The sequence below is a fragment of the Cygnus olor genome, chromosome 6 (assembly GCF_009769625.2).
Source record: "Cygnus olor isolate bCygOlo1 chromosome 6, bCygOlo1.pri.v2, whole genome shotgun sequence".
Taxonomy (NCBI): domain Eukaryota; kingdom Metazoa; phylum Chordata; class Aves; order Anseriformes; family Anatidae; genus Cygnus; species Cygnus olor.
In genome coordinates, this window is record NC_049174.1 from 15,196,686 (window position 1) to 15,216,882 (window position 20,197).

General features: G+C 37.7%; 1 protein-coding gene across 4 annotated transcripts in view; it reads left to right on the top strand.

Annotated features, from left to right (window-relative positions):
* CERKL (ceramide kinase like) overlaps positions 1 to 20,197 on the top strand; it is a 58,330-nt gene that overhangs the window by 4,563 nt on the left and 33,570 nt on the right. Inside the window, exon 1 of one of the 4 annotated variants that reach the window (XM_040562535.1) lies at positions 11,654 to 12,078. The exons of 2 other annotated variants lie outside the window; for them this stretch is intronic. Coding sequence is in view for 1 of the 2 variants with exons in the window: in XM_040562534.1 (XP_040418468.1) it covers positions 12,183 to 12,186 (4 nt within the window). In the remaining variant the exon portion in view is untranslated. Of the gene's footprint in view, positions 1 to 11,653; positions 12,079 to 12,129; positions 12,187 to 20,197 lie in introns of those variants that run through there. One more of the 4 variants, XM_040562534.1, reaches the window with a different exon arrangement.

Genomic DNA, 20,197 nt, shown 5'->3' on the forward strand with positions numbered 1-20,197 from the left:
AGCGACTTGCACCCGAAGTGCCTAATCCTGCAAAGAGCCTTTATTTCTTAGCGGGCGGCGCAGAAATCCGAGGTGCGCGAGATGTGCCTGCGTAAGCCCCTTCGTAGCCTGGGCGGAGCGGTCAGAGGGCTCGCTGCCGTCGGGGTCCTGCTGCATCGGCTGCCATCGGCTTGCCCTGAGGTGCCCAGGGGCTCTGGGCGCCTTGTGACATATGACATGCCATGAGGGTACACCGTTGTAGGATGTGGTCAAGTGAAACAAAGTTCATCCCAAAGTTTAGAAGAAAAGGAACATTCCCTAAGCTTACATAGATAGTCTCCCGCCCCCCTCCCCCCCCCACTAGAAAGTCTGAAAACATAAAGTCACTTTCAAAACTGCATATGTACTCCTAACAGTGCCCGTTTACTGCAGTGACCTCCCGGTGCTTACGTGAAGGATCAGTCAAAGCTGTCTTTCAGGAATGTGGTTTCCAGACAACACAGCTGTGTTCTGTTACGGCACAGTTAACTTCTCCAGGCCTAAAACTCCGAGTTCAGTTTAGCATTATTTCTGAAGGATTTTAAAACTTTGTACGGGTAAGATGTGGCTCCAGAGCTGTGTGGAACGCTGTCGTTCCGGTGCTACTGCTGTGGAGGAGTGCTCAAATGCCCAGAGCTGAAGATACGCTTCACTTCATGTAGCATTTAGGGACACCAAAGCTACTCAAACCAAGCAATGTGGTGCCATGCGCAGCTGCTGGTTCTTGGCCTCTGAGCTGTGTAACCACATTCATGCAGTGTTGTGCAAAGACAGAAATACCTGCTTTTCAGCAGGGCTGTTCAGTTCTTATGATGTCTGTGCTGATGTTTGTACAGACCTTCCTTTTGTGGAGCCAGTGTGGCAGTTTCAGTAACGCACAACTCTGTAGCCTCTCCTCCTTGCCCTTTGGGACTATCTACAGGTCTCTATGTACGTGATCTGAAGTGTAATTTATGAATTATTTAGTTCCATGTGGAATGCTCTAGTTTGCCATTTTATGTGCTAGCTACTTTAATGTAGCTTGAATCGTCATATATCAGGAACTATAAGTCCATGATTGTTTTTAAATTATTACCAGTGGTGGATTTTAAGGTACAAACAAGAAAAATGAATTTCAGTATGTATTGCTTCATGCTTCCAGGGATGGGAATACATTGTTCTTTTTTGTTTTTCTATGAAAAGTCCAATCCCCCTAAACTGCTACTTTGTGTAAGAACTTTTCACCCTGAGCTTACTCACACAGACAATGGGAGATTTTCTGTCTTAGCTCCTGCAAAATAACAAAGTACTCCGTGTTTAAAGTCAAACATATTGTGGATGACAGAACTAAGCAGCGCTGACAAGTTGATGTCAATTATACCAGGATTTTGACTTTTACTGCACATGTAAATATGTAAATGTAAACATGTAAACGTGTAAATGTAATGCACATTAAATAGATGCCAATACCTGTGACTCCTTCCTTTGGGCTGGCACAGCTCTGTGTGTGCCTGCCTGTGTCTGTAGATGAGCTCAGTTGGAGCTGAGGATTTCATTGTGCTGGGCTTGCTGCCCTTGCAGCATGGATCCAGTGGAGGGCTTGTCTGTTTTGCCTTCCATCTTGGATGCTGGAGGTCAGGATGGTATTTGTTCGGCAATCGCAGAGGTCAAATAGGGATTTTGGAATTTGGATGTTTTTTCTCTCCCACATTCTTGTATCTGAGTAGCAATTACCAGGGAGTGTTGTGAGTGTGGGACATGTGCTGGTGCTGCAGGAGCCGCCCGTGAGTGCCTCGTTCTGTGTGACCATAGTGCAGCGGTGCAGTGCATGGCCTGAGCTGTGAAGGTACAAGAGATGGCCGACGGCTGTCTGAACAGCACGTATCACTCTCAGTGGTCCGTTCCCCTGGGATTTGGTTCAAGCATACTTTCTCCAGACCAAAAGTTTCATAGTGTAATTTACCTTAGGCTCAAAAACATGCTTTGCCAGGTGGCCTGAATTTGACACTAAATGTCTCCTGCTTGGTCCTGTATGTACTAATTCTTCCTGTTTTAGGACAAGACCTTTCTTCTATGGCAGTCAAGTCAGAGAAGCGCCAGGTAGTCACTTTCTCCTCTCTTCCCTCCCACCTCAGCAGTTTGCCAAGATTACTCCTGCCTTGCTGAAGTCCTTGTTTACAATCCGCAGTTCTGTGGCTCCCATCATAAGGCCGCTTGTTCCGCCTTGGCTCTTTCAGCTCAGAGCTGCAGCTTAATGTTCCCAAGTACATGACATCTGCTTTTCCTGGGTTTGTTCACATAAACCCTGACGTGAGCACAGTTCTGCCCCACCACACTGTTTCTGTAGAGCTTTTGGCCAATGTGATTACCAAGCGAACTCCCTTCTTTACTCTCCCCTTGCTTTCTGCAGCAGCAGTCTCCTAGAGGGTTTTCGTTACCTCCCTGCTCCAATAAGAATGATCCATCGCAAGTTGGCGTCCTCTGCGATAGCGAAGCCTAGGGCAGAAGCAAGGCCTGGGCCAGTGCCTGAGCCTGGGGCCTGAGGGTGAGGATGTGGGGGGTGGCTGAGGGGGCGGTGTGGTGCAGGGCCTGGCTGCCCTGCCATGAGGCTGCTATTTGAGCTTGGGGGTGCTCAGCTCAGTCCCTTCTCACAGCAGCCTGCTGCCTTCTAACACCTGCCAGGTCGCTTGCTTTTAATGATGCATTGGATGCTGGGATGAAAAGCAGAGCTCGCAGGCAGCCATTACTGGTTTTTACTCTAGTTTCTTTCCACGTGACTTTCCTATGCCATAAAAGTCATCGCTGAAATTAAGGAAAGGCAAGACTTCTCTCTCTGTGTTAATAATCCAGTCTCAAACTGTAGGACTTCTCAGTCTGGATGCTGCTGCAAAGTAACAGCAGAGAAAGCTATCCAACCGAAGCGATTCTATGAAAAACAGATCTGAATATTAGCTGTGATTTTTAGAAATTTCCAGAAGATAATACACTTGACAGAATGACAGAAAAATAATTATTTGCATTTAAGAAGAGATGCTCAGAGTGCAGTATTTTTTCACTGTGGCTAAAGTTTAAAAGCTAATAAAATATAGAGGATTAGCAGTGGTGGATGTGGGTATTATTTATATTTTGGAACAGTTCAGCTTTCTTTATTCTGTTCTTCCAATATGATTTTTTTTTTCTCTTCTCTGTTGAATGTGAATGAGAAATTTAATCCTGATACTTCCTTAAAGCCTGCAGCATCTTTTTGAAGATTTTCAACTGGGAAACTCTGTGGCAATTGCACTTTTTCAGCAGACTTCTATCAGATAGGAAACAGAACAAGAGCAGCACTGACTCAGTTTTTTATTGGTATGGGAAGCCTGGAGGCTTTTGATAATTATGAAAATCTTTTTATAAGTGTAGTTTGTTGTGTGTTTAGTGTACTTGACTCAAGGTTATATGAACGCATTCTCTCAGACTGACAGCATGTAGGCTGGACTGAGTATTTGGGTAATAAACCTGTCAGATAAAAAGTTTTTCTTTTTTTTTTTTTTATATGAGTAATTGAATACAATATTCTAAATTAATTGACTGAAAAGAAAGTAATATCTCTGGAGCAATCACGAGGTCAGCGTATTATTGACTATATATTTTTATCATGAGTTAGAAAAGATCAATGTGTAGTTTAAGTATATACAGTATCATCTTCTTGATATGCATTTAAAATAAGAATTTATAAATATTTTATGTAAGTGCAGCAATAAGGAAAAAATTACTGATGTATTGAAACAGTGAAAGAGTTAGCAATAAAGGACTTAAAATTAATTCCGAGTGCATAGTGGCCTGCTGCCAAGGCTATTTAGGAACAGATGTGGGTGAAATAGATACCAATAGTCTGTTTGGGATCTCTAAAGTAAGACATCTGTCAGTCTATTGGTCAGACAGGAATAATGGAAATGGGAACTGCCTGTTACAAAATTTGAATTACCAAAGTTGTACGATGGTCAAACTGAAAGCTTTTGATTCTCTGCCTGACGTGTAGAGAACATAATTTCTCTAAGTGGCTTATGTATTGTCCAAGTAGGAAAACTGTTTTTGAGGAAAAGACACAAAAATAAGTAATATAAAGTATAACTGAGAGAGTGATGTGTATGTATCACATGGATATATGGCTTTAAGATGTAAATTGAAGGAAGAAATCATGCAGTCCTAAACAATCCCAGGGTGTTTAAACGTGAAAGAGACTCCCAAATCTTTTTCAGGGAAGTCCATAAAATGCATGTCTCTTAGATAAATGCTGCATGAAACTGTGAAAGAATGTTAATTTTCAATTTTTTGCCAAAAAAAAAAAAAGTATTTAAGGAAATTGAGTATGTTAATTATCAGTCTCACAAATATGTTATTTCAGTCAACTTCTAGACATAATGTCTTGATTCTCTGTGTCTTTTTTCCTTTATCAGCCGGTCAGTCTGGGAGAGTCCATGGCTAGGTGTCTGTGGAACAATTTACATTGCTTCATGTTTTCTGCTGTTTTTCCTATACTTCACATGTTTATGCACCTCTCTGCGCATGTTGAAAGGGATTAACACACCCTGGGCATCTAATAGGGGCTTTTGTATGTATTGTGACTCTCTCTATCCAAAAAGAGCAGATATTAAAATCTTTGTTCCAGAAAATAAGTTTCTTTGCTACGTCTTGCAAGTTGCATTGCTGTGTGTTTGGGTTTACATGTGTGTTAAATAGCATGTGTTCATGACTTGCTTGACAGCGTGATGTGAGTTTGAGTTTGTATTTCTGTTGCCGATACTGTGGGTTTTGTTATCGTAGAGCTCTGGTAGCCCATAAAATGGAGAGTTTTAGACTTGCTTAAAGGTGGTGGGTTTTCATTGTCCCGTTGCACTAAGGAATAATTAGGCTTTGCTGTGCTGTTACTGTTGGCAAGGCAAAGCTCAGCTTTTTTCCTTGTTTCCTCCTGCTTGGTGAGCGAGGGTCGGTGGCACGGTGCTGTTGAGCCAGGCCGGGCTGTGCTGGTTGCTGGGGCCCAGCAGGCCTGGTGCAGCAGCGAGGGGGGCGGCAGTGGCAGCGGAGCAGGCCGCAGAGGGGCGAGGGTTTTGGTGAGGTGGCACACCGGTGTGCGGGGACTCTGGGGGGCAATGGACGGTGGCACCAGGGAATGGAGGGGAAACCACAGCTGTTGGTCGGCGTGCAGGGGCATGCTGTGGGGTACAGGGCAGGAAAAGCAGGGAAAGCCAGAGGAGGCATAATAAGGTGGTGAGGTAAAAAGAGGTAGGATGCAAATTCATGTGCTAAAATATTTTAAAAACAAGCAAAAAACCCAGCTTATCAGTTTCCTGTTCATAGAATAACTGCTAGCTCTTTGACTGTGCTTTCTGTGCAAAGGTGTGCAAGAGTTAAGTTTCCTTTGGAAGAATCTGAGCGTATACATTAAAAAAAAATTGATATGCTCACCAGTCTTTGATATCCACGCTAGTGGTATTTTGATGACCATGGTACAGGGCTAAGCATCCCTTCTTCACTGGTAACTAAAGTTCTTTTCAAATCATTAAAAACAGTTCACAAATTCCTTTTCTAAGCATAAGTCTTGTAGCTCAGTTTCTCAATTGTCCTGTTCTTCAGCCTTTGAGAAATGTTATTTTTTCTCTGCCTTGTTCACATTCTACATGCTGTTGCAATCTTTTTCTTGGTTGTCATTTTTACCATTTGTGTTCCTCTACTCTGCACCTTTACATTTTTTGTATGTTGTCACATGTGTTACCAGCTTATCTCGACTTTCAGGTGTAGCTTACTCCCATGGCAGCAGTTCTTTCTGATCAGACCGCTCGAGTCTGTCTGCAGCACTAGCCACCCCTTCCCAAACATTTGGACAATGTGTGGTTTCTTTCATGTAGTCCCTCTCATTTAGGAGCAGTGCTCTCTAAATGTCCAAGAGCCTCCAGAACTCTGGAAAACATGCCATAAACTTTTTTTTTTTTTTTTTTAAGCAATGTCTGCAGGAAATAAATACAAAATCTTACAAATAGCTTGTCCATTCAGACCCTGAGACCACCACTTGCTTTCTTTGCCTGCAGCTGTTTCTCTCCTTGGTGTGTGTGGGGTGAGGTTCTGGAGTACCTGCATGGGAGAGCAGTGGGGATTGTGCTCCCTGACTGGGCTGGAATTTGGGATATGATGTTCTTTTGCATTTTCTTATTTTGTATTTTGACAAAAGACATGCTTAGATTAAGGCCTTTTTGTCTTTATTTTGCAATTATAAAACAGAAATAAAGTAGGGAAGTCTGTCTGTTCTTGTTGGAGTCAAAATAAACAAAATTTAGGAAAACAATTTTCTTTTCATTGTAGATGTCGTGTTAACTAAATATATTTATTTAAAATGTATATTTGTTACATTAAACAAGAACAGCAGGTAACTAATGGCTGTTGCCACTTTTATGCCAAAACAAGCAAACAAGCACTGGAGACAATGAATCCATTTTTGCTTGCTGTTTCATTTAGGTATATACAACTATATTAGGCCCTGTTTTTAGAGGCATATTTCTATTTCAATATGTGTAGTACTCTAAAAAATATTTGTATCTTTCTTAGACAATTTATGACCCTAAATAGCTGCAAATCTGAGAGCATAAACCTGAAGAATTGGATAGTCTTTGTGTACCTTAACATTTGTGGATCATGGATCTAATGTTTTCCTTTCAAAGAAATCAGTGGTCTTGGCTTTTATGACTTATGTTGTAACAGTATGTGCAGACAAAAAGCCATAATGTGTTGAGTATCTGATACATGTATTACCATATTGCCATAAGGAACTGCTATTATGTTAGGCACCAACTGATTTCATGATAGTGTTGGATTTCTCTCACATATGCTTATGTTTTTGTACAGATGATCCTTTAGGAACATCTGCTAGTTTTGTGGTGGTATCTGCTGTTTCCTTTCAAAATTTGACCTTTTTGTCATTTACTACTAGGACTCCTATAGAATTGCATTACACTGGGATCTTTTTCTAAATTGATTCCTGTTTCACAGACGTTAACTCTCTATTTTTTGATTTAATTGGATTTCATCATACTCTGGCATGCTACAGAGTTAAGTGCAGCTGAAAGTTGATAAATCAACCTTTTTACATAGAATTTCATTATTGTTATTATTTCAGCTTGAAATGTCAACTTGAAATAGGTGACTAGAACTTCCCCTTTCCCACTGTTTAGATGGTCTTAAAAATACTTGTGTGGGCAGGCTGTGCAAGGACAGCATTTCTCAGACTGTTTTACTAGGGAAGAAGTTCTGGAACTCGTTTCTCACAGTTTGGGGACCCTTCCCCTGTTCGGTGAAGCACAGCTTATACTGTGGACAGTGATAACAGCTTAGGATGATGTCTGCAAGTGAAGCTGAATGAGTGAAGCAGCAAATACAGGTGAAGCTCAGCTATGGTGTGCCGCTGCGACTGGCAGCTTAGTCATGACCTTGTAAATGCAGCCCAAATGGGTTCTTAGCCTGTTGGAAGCTCTTCCTCTTGGGTGAATAGGCATGCTGTATAATCATCTTTCACATGTAGATAGGTCTGGGTAACTGGATTTTATATAGATTATGATAAAGAGTTGAAGACATTGGTATTTGTGTGGGACTTCAGCTTTTATTATCAAACTGTTTTGCTGTGGCCCTCTGCAGGAAAAACAAACAAACAAACAACAACAACAACAAAAAAAACGGTGTGTTGAGCTTGTGTTATTTGGAAAAGTGACTGATTATTTTGCTTCCAATGTATGATGTACGTTTGTATGAAGATAGTATTCACTTTCACATAATACTCTTCATGGTTTTAAAAATTAAATGCATGTATGAGATTAGTATTTTGAAAAATAATTAGGCTTCTTGTATTTCTTTGGCTTTGTGTATTGACATGCATTCTCATCTCATTATACCTTTTTATTCAAAGTGTATTAATTCCAAAGGTGATTATGAAGCTAGAAGTAATTTACTTCATATTTTTCAATGACAAATTTACCAAAGGAAAAATAAAGTCAGCTCATTTAACATGCAGTTGCCTTTCTTGGTTGAACCTAAAAACCTAACGTATTTTCTTATTATTAAACTATGCAGATTAAAAATGCACTGCTTCTACTGAATGAGAACATTGTGCTCCCCGTAATGTCTCAATATAGCTGTTTTCCTATTGTGCGTCCTTGTGGAGCGATTAAAAATGAGAGGAAAAAAAAAAGTAAGTCCAGAAGTCCAGTGGAGAAACAAGAAATGTCCCCCAAACCTGGAATGTTTGTGGTGCTAGAATTGCCAACAGTGCCATTTCTTCTTTGGAGAAGAATCCATGCTGCATTCTCCACAACATCCAAATCCCCATAATTTAGTTAACTTTCAGGAGTTGCTCATGTCTGATGTAGAAAAGTAGTCTATAGGTTTATCTTTTGGGAATGAGTTTGGTGCCTGGAGACGAACACATTTGTTTAAACTCTTGAGCTGTTTTTGTGTCTTTGTCATGCTTGTAAGTGGGAGTGTTTTGAAATGTTTATGTAGGGATTGAGGGTGGGCTTCTGAATTGATTCCTTCCCCATGTTTTCCTAGTGTGTTTCTTTTTAGGATTGAAGAATATCCTGTTTGTTTTTTTTTTCATAGGTGGGTATTTGTTTTATTATTTTTTTTCTTGTGATTTGTATTTGTCATCCTAGCTGAATGTTACCAAGTATTTCTGTGTGGTGTGTATGGTAAATGCCAAATATTGAATAGTATATTATGAATGCTAGAGATTAAAGAAAACAAAATCATAACACAGAACTTATATATATCTATGTATGATGACGTAGTTCTTAGCAACTTTGGGATTGATACATTAAATATGTAAGTCCTTAAGTGGCAAAAAAACAAGAAAAGGCTTCAAGCCATACTAATTTGAAGGTTTTGTAATGTGATTGCAAGCCAGAGCTTGTAGAGTATTTCAAACCAGTGTTTCATTTTTTGTAAAATTGGAGCTCAAAATCCAAAGTGGATCAAAAGTTATTCACATGACCCCAAGATAACTCGTAGAGGTATTAAAATTATTTTCCAGGCCCACCATTTGCTTTTCTTATGTTATAAGGAACTGTTAGTTTTCCTCAGTAATAGCATGGAAGGTCTGTCATGGTCTGTCAGTGTGGTAACAGACAAATATGTTTGGTTAAAAAAAAAAAAAAAAGAATAAGAAAATGTATTTAAAAAAATGTAGGTCTGAATTTTCATGTGAGCCTTGTGTTATACTAGCCTTTCTGTAAGGATTTGATTGAATAAAATTCTACTTATGTTTAAGGTCTGGCGGCAATTCCTCCCACCCCAGCTTCTCATTCAGTTGTAGATGTAAGAACATATTAAATCTCTGACTAGAAGCGTATGGTAACTGGGTTTACCCCGCAGTTCTCTCATCTAGCATGTGGCTGTTTCCTCCCTGTGTGTTGCAATTCTAAACAAATGGTCAGTTCATGAACAGAATTCAGTGCTGAACTCTGGGTTTCCCAGCTTTTGTCTCTTCAGGCAGGCTATGTAAGATGGTAGTTACTTAGAGGCTTTTTAGTTCGGAGTAGTAGTCGTAGCTGTCGGTTTGTTTGAACTGTGACCATATATCTCTTCTGTCAGCTCATACACTCAAGTGAGTATAGGAAAGTATGCTTTGCAAAGCTCAGAAAATGCAAAGCAACAGATGTTATGTGCTGCACTATTATACGTATCCTGGAAACAGAGCTTTACACAGTGCAGACAGTCTTGGAAAAACAAAATTTCACATACAAATGATCATGCTAAGGGTAACAGTAATAAATACTGATGACTAAATGTAATGCTGTTTTGCAGATACTGAGTTTGAGTAGTTAAATGCTCATCATTACATTAAAAACTTATTTGACAGATGTGTAAAAAATTGTCTTTATATTTTTCTGTATTGCTTAGTATTGCAGAAACAGAATAAGTGAAATAGTATCACTTAAAGTAACATATGAAAATGGCTTTAAAATAAAAGTCAATTGTATTTTGACTTAGATGACAACGGATGTGAATAAAGTAGAAGGAAACAGGAAGAATTTCAAGATGACTGGCTGGGATTTTATGTGAAAATAACACGTTTCCTTGGCTGGTCTGTTGAGTGTATTGAAGATGGTTCACCAAGAAATTGTTCCTGCCCAGCTCTTCTCCCTGGTGCACTGCTCGTCGCAGCCCTGCCAGGGAGGGCAGTGAAAGGATCCAGACCTGAGTGGTGCTGGACTTTTCGAGGGACTGCTCTGCTGCCTCTACAAGGTGAATGTACCTGGGGGAGAAGTAATTAGCAAGGGATCAAAATTGTCATGGCACTAGTCAATAGTACACAAACAGATAGGTGGCTGTAGTTGTTGGTAACTCATGTGGACTTCAAACTTTGAACTGATCTATGGTGCTGTGTAGCAATTTCTGCAGTTAGCATGTTGCGGGGTAAGCCCACAAAAACATATCAACATGTTCTGATAATCAGGAAAAGATTTTACATAGATATGTATTTTTAACATGGTACTGCTTTTTTTGAAGGAGAAAGAATGCTTATGAATATTTCACAAGAAATGTGATGATTCTTGGTCACTTAACAGCAATGTGTTTAAATAAGGCTGTGATTAAACTGGGAAGATCCTCCAGGTCCTTTTCTGTTCGTACATCTTTTGTGAAGGAGGAGTAGTAACAACTAAGGGTGTGGGTTTTTTTTTTTTGTATGTTTTTCTTACAGAAGAACAAACAAAACAGCATTTTCTTTGCACTTACATTGGTTGGAGAGTTAATTATTTAAAATATGATGGAAACAAGCAGGTGGTCTTTTTGAAGTTTCATTCTTAGGTCTCGTTTTATGGAAACCGTTTGTGGAATGTACCCATAAATTCAGTACTGAGCTGAGGGTATGATTTATACATATACACTTGTTTTGCTTAAAGCAGATACTGCTTTTTTGCATTCGTGAGTTTAACAATATTAGTTTGTGTGCAGAAGACGACTAATGAAATGAACTTACAGTAGAAAGAAAGCTGTCTTTAAATATGTTTCTATTTGTTTTATGTTTCTAGTGTTTGTTTTCTTTCTCTAATGCATGGAGTGAAGGCTGCCTGAAAAGTTCATAGTGCCTTTGGTATTAACAATGTGGTTGGAAAGGGGTATGGAAGGGAAAAAGCTGACATGGGATAAACACAGAGAAGCAGAAACATTGAGTTTGTATGTTTGTGGACTGTTAAAACAGAAATGGAAAAACATTTAGATACTGTTGGTTCTGTCCTACAGCAGGACTTCAGAGACATGTCCATTTTACAGATGTGACAGTGAATCAAGAGTTGATACAGTTAACAGTAATTACAATATTGTAATGTATTCATCTCTTATTTAACATCATCAGCTTGGGATCAAGATCAGGAACTGTTGTTAGACTGTTCCTAGTGTATATAATCACAAGTTTATTCTGAAGAAAATATCATCTATCACTTAAACTGTTGTATGGATTATTATGGTAAGGATTATTTCTTTTTGATCTGACAGAGAGGCAGTTGAGATAGGGCATGGGGGGAGCAGATGGCAATAGCTTTCTACCTTCCAATATAATAAGTCAGGTGTATCAAATAAGAAGAACTAGGCTCAAAGCAAAAGGATGCAGTGAATACAACAGAACTGTGAAACGTAGTGCCGAAGGATATTGGTGATGCTAAAAGATTTTGTGGATTCAGCTGGAGACTGAAGGCCTCATTTGAGAGCTGTTAAATACCTAGAAACCACAGTCCATTCTGGGTATCCCAAATGAAAACAGGTGGGGAGTAGAAGAGTATTAGAGAGAAATAGAAAAAATGCTTGCTCGATTCCTTCTCTTCTCTTACCATCTGCTTATGGCTATGGTTTGACACAGGATACTGGGACAGATGGACTCTTGCTCTGAGCTGATATTGCTGGTCTTATGTACCAGAAAACAGCTAAATTATATTTAAACTATATTTTATGTAAAAGATCACACATTACTCGTCTGCAACTCTACCTGTATTTGCACTATTAAGCAAGTTTTCTTGGTAGAATTTGTACGTCAGTGTTTGCCTAGCCTCCATCTGCAAGGTACTTATGTTTATAATGAAGACTTTTGTTCTGCGTCAGCCATTTTAGACTCTGAACTTTTCCATCCTTATTGATAACTACATGGTCTATTTTAGAAGAGGGAGATGAGTAAGTGGTGCTGAGAAGTTTTCTGAACACTGCTGGAAATCTTCACCAGCTTTAGGAGTTTTCCAATTCTGAATTACTCTTTTTTTCTGATCTGTTGTTCCCTATTTGTGTATTTTCAGCTGTAGATCTTTTGTTCCCCTCTTGATATGCCTCTTCCTAAGCTGCATCTACTTAAAGAATTTTACAACAAATTTTTATTTTTATATTTCCTGTAGAAAGAGCTGTAAAGACTCAAAGATAATCATCATTTGGCTTTGTTGGTTGTGAAAGTAGGCTTTCTGCAAAGAGGACAGATGTGAGTCATATTTATTGTAATATGTAGCATAAGATCCTGTCAAAGACATCATTACTTGAGTTTTCTTAGTCTCAGTTTTTTGCAAAGGCTGTAGAGTAGCTTGATTTTAGTGATAGGGGTAGCTAGTTGACGTGTTTCTGAAGTAATGGTGTGGATTAACTAAGCTGCTGCTGAATCCAGTTTGAAGGTGCATCTGTTAGTGGCTGCATGGGTACTTTGAATGTGAATCTCTCTCTGATCCTGCAACCATATGCAGGATCTTTATGCTAAGAGTAAAATTTTCAGGATCTCCAAGTGAGATAATTATTTAAACCTTGTAGTGATAGTAGTCCCTGTAGATGTGTGACCATTTGGTATAGTGCTAGCATTTCACATTTTGGAGGAGTAAAAATTCACGTTTTTTAATAGAGGTTTGAAAAGTATTTTTTGTCATCTGACACGCGTGTTTCTCCAACAGCAAGAACTCATCAGTATTTTGTTAAGTTCATTAGTGGTCTTTCTATTTGATCCTGGTAATTCTTGGTACTGTTTCACGCTGCATTCTTGTGATTCTTTGTGTGATTATTACTTATCTCCCCAAATATATTCAAAAGACTATGAAAATGTCCTTAGATTTCCATGCTTTGATACAAATCACCTTTAGTGACTATGATTAGGAATACATATGTAAATGTGGTATGTAGCTACAGTTACAATACCAAAGTTAAGAGTAATAGGTTGAAATGACAAGGAACTTGCCAATTTGCCTAAAAACAATGGGAGATGACTTGTTTGAGGTTACTAGCCATGCAAAGATGTGAAGCATAAGTCATGGACTGTTGTGGGGTGTTTTTTGCTTCATTTATTTATTTATTTATTTAGAATTTTTTATTAGCGTCTGTTTTTTTTTATTAGTGTCAGTTGATATGCCTGTCTGAAAATGCATACATTTCTGTGTGTAACTTAGTATATTAATGCAGTTTGACGTAAAAGTGAAACTTATTTTTATACTGGTTGTTAATTTTGAATTTCATGGTAGTTAATGCTAAAATATTATTCATAAAGTGTTTTCTGGATTCTGCATGTTATTTAAAATGCATTATCTTATTCAAATTTATGCGGTGGTTATCACACAAATCTAAAGAAAGATGGAGATCTTTAGATTTTTGAGAATCTCGTGATAATTTCAAATAATATTTTAAATAACTTGTTACCAATATTCTTACAGTTCCTGAACTGTGTAACAACATAAAATATTAAAACAACTCAAAGTACCAGCTTCCCCCCATAATTTTTTAGTGTATCTTGATTTTCAAAATAACATTGTATATGATTTTCTTACAGTCCAATCAGTTACACAGTTCATTTTTTTATTAAAACATTTTGTAGAGCTGTTGATATACTTTGTCAGTGTCTTGAGCACATGGTTTGAAATTTAATGAGCTTACATTTATTATTTACAGTTTTAGTTTAATTTCAACATACGTGTATTATTACAGTATATATTCAACAGTTCTGCTGCTAAATGAAGTAAGCATATACTTAGCTTGCTGCACAGATACATGGGCACAGGTGGACATCTTGGTAGTGTGCACCATGCAGTGAAACACATGGCACTACACAACGTGGGGCAAAGAGCACGCAGTTTGAATTAGAAGTCATTTTATGGATACCTTGTAAATTTGTGCTTGTTCATACATGGGCTGTAATTTCTGAAACGGGTGCGCGTGTTTTAATGTTGAGCATTTGTAATATATGTATCGCTCTAATGTAGTTGCCCTCTGTGGAAAGAGGCAGTATTGTATAAGCCTGTTTATGTCAATATTTTAATAATTTATCTTTATAACTACATTTTGTCTATATTTATAGCAACATTGGCACCCTGTGTACAGAAGATAAAATCAGTGCTGAAAGGAAACTTGCATCCATCTGGAAGCAATAAACTTTTCTAAAAGACTGCACAGTGTTACTTAATCCTGTGATTTCTTACTGTGAGTGAAATTAAGGTTTGGTTCAGTTGTGTCACATCGTATTGGTATCAAATCTTTTGTGAGAGCTTTGTCATCATGTTAAGCTACAAACAAAATCTTAGAATTGATGAAAGTCTGAGAATGTAATTTCCTCAGTCACAGGATTATGCATCACTGTAAATGTAGCAAGTTCCCTATACTAACAATGATAGTAATACCAGAAAGATTCTAGAGTATTGTATTTTGAAAGCTTTCTTCTTCGTACAAAGGACTCATTTGTATACTGAAAACTTGACTAAGTATACCTTAAATTTTGTATTGTGTTCTAAGCAATTATTTTTCATACTGAACATATATCATGTTGTATAAAATATATATTTTAATATGCCAAAAGTGTTTTGTAAAGTTAATTAGAGAAATATGAACATTTTCACTAAGAGCAAGGGGAAAAAATATAAAGATCATCTAACATTTTTTTTCTTTGCGTTTCTTTTAAGTCTGTTAAGTGTGGTCTACATGAACAAAATGGGATTCATTCATCCCTGCAGGCAAAGTGGTGTAGTCTTACATTCTTCCTATTCCTGTGCGGCAAGCGAGCTGAGGCACATTGGGGGCAAGAGAAGGGTTTTATGCTTGCCAGAGGATTTTGGTGGTGCTGCTGCCATCTCCTACCCTTGGGCGAGTGTGGAAGGTTCAGGCAGTATGATACAAAGGACGGCTGAGTTTATGAAGAAATCTCCTAGAAAAACAGACTAAAGACCAATGAGTGTAAAACCGAACATGTAGTTGTTAATCAATGAGAGAGGTTCATGGATGAGCTTATCTAGCAGCTGATAGCTGTGCTTCAGTACCTGAAAGCATGAATTGCTAGTATGTATGAATTACCAATAGCTTATGGAAGGGAATTGTCTGGTGTTTAGAATGGGATGTGTCTGTTCTTTTTTTCATCGAAAAAAAAAAAGATGTTTGAAAATCTTTTCAGAAAAGATGAAAATTCAGATATTTGAGGCATGCTGAATTTCCTGAATGTCAGACACTTGTATTTAGCAGTATTGGATGATTTGTAAATCTGTATTTGAGGCTGAAGCAAATCTCTTGCCAGTAAGAGTGCAAGTAGAATTAATTATTAACTTGTAATTGATCAAACTTGGTAATGTCTTGTGGGCTTGGAAGGTGATTTTAATTTTTAACCATTATTTTCTGAAATGGCAGAAGTAATTGTCATGATTATGACACAAATTAGGAGGTACAAAATGGTGTGTATATGTGAGATTTTTCAACAGTGTGTGAAATGAAGCTCATGTTTCCTCTTTGGGGTTTCTTTAGTACCTTTCAGCTCTGCTAGTCCATTGTATTAAATCACATAAGTCGTTAGATCCCAGTCTTCTGTTTTATTTCACTGATCTCTCTCTTTTAATTAATTCCATTATATGATAGTGGTGCTGCTGGTCTTTGTACAGCTATCCATTTTATCTGATGCCCGTGTCTGCAGAGGCTTTACGAAAGGATGCAAACTGCTGATGTTTGTTCCACTGCATGGACGTTTGTCACATAACTCCTTCCACTTCTTACAGGAAACACCACAGAGTTTCAGGCACTTCGTGAAAGGTTTGCTGCTACTTTCCCAATCATATTATGAAATTAGGCAGTATGTGGGCCACACTCTTAATGTAAAATGTAGAGCTTTCTATAGTAAATTTATTTTCAGTGACCTCTTTCTTAATATGATGTTAATGAGAAAATGTAACTATTAAAAAGCAGACTTCGCATGTCCCCTGTCAAGTGCGTTAGTTTCAGAATGGCTCTCTGCCTCCCTTCCTTTCAGCTAACCCTGTTCTCTAAAGCATCATTCCCAGCAGATCTTCTTTGGAGATTATTTTTTCATTTCATAATCTCCTTTAAATCGTTTGTTGGAGAATGAATGGGAAACTCTTCCTTAAGGTGGAGCTTTTTGTCTGGAAAAAATGCTAGGTCTTATGCTAAGTTTTAATCACACAATGGTGGAGCTGTTTTTTGGCTCAGGTCTTTATTCAATAAACTATTGGGCTTCCTTTCAAAATATGAATTTTGGTGTATTTGGCTGAAAAAGTTCTGCTGTTACCTTGTAGTTTGAGAGCAAGGTGCTTTGCTGCTCATGGAACATGATGTGAGTGAAAGCTTCAGGGACTGATGTGTACTGAGCCTCATGGAAGAAGGAAAGCCTTAGGGTATTTGGAAGGACAAGGATGATTAGTTTTTAAAAGATGTGGTGGAGGACAGGGATCAGAATCAACTGGTGAAGGAGTCCTGTGGAAAGAGAAGTTGGAACATGGAGAGAGATGGGAGGGGAGGGCAGAAGGCTGGAGGAAGCAACCAACTGAAGTCATGAGTCAAGGATTCTTGCCTCTGTTTCTTGGACTGCTTTATATTAAACTCGTTGTGCTAAAATACCATGGGAGGGACTTATGGAAGTAGGGACTGAAATGCTTTTGAGGTGACTATCCTAATGCATTATGAAAGTATTCTTTCGTAACCTTTTTATTTCTAGGATCATTATGCCTGTATGAATATACAGGAATGTAGTCCTGGATGTATACAGAAATAAAGCATTGTATAGAGAAGAGTGACCTGCTGGCTGGTACTTTCAGCCATGTTTCCTTCTTTGGGGTGACTTTGCTAAACGTGAATAGTAAACAATTATCATGATGCCTTTTGCTGCTGTATTAAAATAATGTGTAATTTTTTGTCCAACAAACTGTGTCATTATAGACTTTTAAAGTACAGTTTTATTCTGAGTATTATATACTTTTTTAATAACATGTGAATAGAGTTCTAAAAAATTAGTGTGCATCTTTCCCAGTTCTTGCTGACTCTTGTTGATGATCTTTGAGGAGTTAGCAATTAGAAGTTAACGCGCACAGCATGTTGGCTCAAGCCGCATTGACTTCATGCTGATGAAAAGAGACAGTTCCAGTCCTTCCTCCTTTCCTGCTATGTATATTCTTATCACTTTGAGCCATCTCTGGTTGCAGGACTCGTGTTGAAATGACTGCATTAACCAACTTGTCAGAAGACTAAGCCAGCAAAAAAATAAAATAAAATGGACAATCTATGCTACCTTAGGGAGTTGAATTGATTCAACTTGGTTTTGTCAAGTGCCAGACACAAAACAAAGAAAAGGCTGGACTCCACAGTTGTGGTAGGTGCCTATATTGGAGGAGGGATTAATGGCACGGTGTTGCATTGGCTTGGCAAAATACATCACTTCACCCTGAGATTCTCTAAAGGAGAATGAAAATCGGTTGTTTTCCTGTCAGATGCTTTTAAGCTCAATTTTCTGCCCTGAAGGGTTACAGCTGTTGCTGCAAGTAAATAGGTGGCATTAAAAGATGAAGGTAGTAGCTGCACCCTGCTTTTATTCTCCAGCTCTGGAGGATCTGCGATGCATCTCTTCAGTGCTTTGTAATACTTCCTGAGCTTCTTGTGATTCCCTAGGAGGTCATTACACACAGTCTGGAAAATATTTTTCTAAACTAAGGTCTTGGTTGTGTTATGTATCTCTTTATAACACCATTTAAAAGGACTAAAGTAGCATAAAGGTGATCTTAAAAAACAACCAAACAACAATAAACAGGTCTTCCCCAGCCTGGCCCATGCTGTACCACCTTTACCACCTTCTCTCCATCTCATTGTTCAATATTCTGGCCAAGCAGTAAGTGAAGTTTTGCTTTCTCTGGTTATGAAAGAGAGTAGGAGGCATAGCATCGTGTTCCCCTCCCCCGCCCCGTTCCCCAGGTGTTGCATGACTGGTCTTTTTGAAATAGCTTGAAAATTCAGATGTTTTGAAAGTAGCTTTTCTGTCTTATGTTTTGTGTATTTAAATTAATATTGAACAGTCTGATGTGAGCTATACAGTGATTCTTAGCTCTTCTGGCAAAAAATGATCATACTTTCACATTTACAGTTCTCGTTGCTAGTCCTTCATAACCAAAGTAATAGCTGAAAACTCTGGAGTGGTTTCATGAGTCGGGTGCATGGCCCTTACTGCACTTTCTGATGGAAAGAATGGGCTCGAGTTAGTACTTGGTGTTTTATACACAATAGTTAGGCATTATTTAAAATTATTATTTTTAAATAAATATTGCTAAGCATAAATTTGTGAACATATTGTCAAAACTGTTTTTATTTTTCATTCTATTTCCTTTTTAAAAATATATTTATACAGTTGTATTTCACTGTATATTTGGAATAATAGTGTTGAAGACAGTGTTCATGCTGTGTAAGAAGAACTGTAATAACTACTGTTCACTGTATTTTCTTTGGTATAATCTTGATGGTTTTATTTCTGTTTATCTATTATGTTACACTGTACTCAGGTATAGCAATGAACTATCAATGAAGGAAACTTGAGAGCCTAATAGGATAAAATGTGTAATAGTTCTATCTATAGAATGAAGTGGGACTACGTGACTTGCCAAAGGTCATACGAAGAATTCGTGACTAAGGGAGTAGAACCTTAGGTTCCTTATTTCCAAATCTTGTACTCGAACTATACAGACACCTGACTTATGTATTTCTCAGATATTTGTTACAGAAATTAAATCCTCAGATACCACTCCTAGATGTTGGGCCTCTATTGTCAGATAACAGTCCAACAAATGTTATGTTGTTGAAGTGTTGGTGCTTATATTTTAATGACACATTTCTTCAAGCTCTTCTATTTTCTATAATACTGTTTTTTTCTTTTGTATGTTTTGATCAATTTTGCTGTAAACATGAGATACTCTATTTGTTTAAAACTTAGTTTAACACTTAAAATTATTTGCTATTTACAGTTAAACTGTATTTGAGTGCATTAGTACTTCACCCTTTGATTTGGTGTATTTAGACAAAATTTTTTATTAAATAGGAGATTAGATTACTGTAAATAGGAAAAATGTAGGATAGTCTAATTTTTTAAAAACAGAGATGGGATAAATTGAAGCATAACACTTCCTAGAAATTCATATATCAGGCAGGCCTTTTTTCATGCTGTATTTTGGGGGAAAAAAAAGTGGACATGTGCAGAAACTGTGAGTACAATTAGCGTCAAGCAGATAAATCCAACTCTAATCCTGTTTACGCTCTACATCAGACAGATGTGCTGAGATTGATTTAGACAAGCTCTTGGCTTATAGTAATTTTTTTTAAGTGCCATATATTCTGTTTTTGTTAGGTCTTTGTTAAATGTTAAGTGCTGTTAGTTTTACTCTTCCTAACGCCTGTAACCTACTTCATACAGGTTCCCTCTCAGCTCTCATGATGACAGGGCAGCCTGGTAGAAGAGATTATCTTTATTCCTTGTAATTAAATTGACTTTTTTTTCAGAAGATACAACAATGGGAAGTGGGTACTGAATTAAATAAATAGCATGATATCTAATAGATGTATACTTAAATCTCTTGCAAGAACAGATGGTACCCAATATCTTTCTAAGTAATGTGAGAGGACAGTTAATGTCCTGAAACAGCTAGTGATAACCAATATGATACTAACAAACTGATAGTTTGTTGTTTTTTTTTGAAGTTTAAAAAAGTGTCTAATCCAATATGTACTTTGTTTTTAAAGTAAACTTGGTTGTTACTATCTGTTAGAGATATTTTATAATAATATATACAATATATTTATAAATATACTTATGCGTACATATTTATAAATATATAAAATATATACATATAACTCATGAATTAAATTTTCATCTGAATTTTTTATCAATTTTTACTGTATTTGTGATGATCTTATTTTCAGT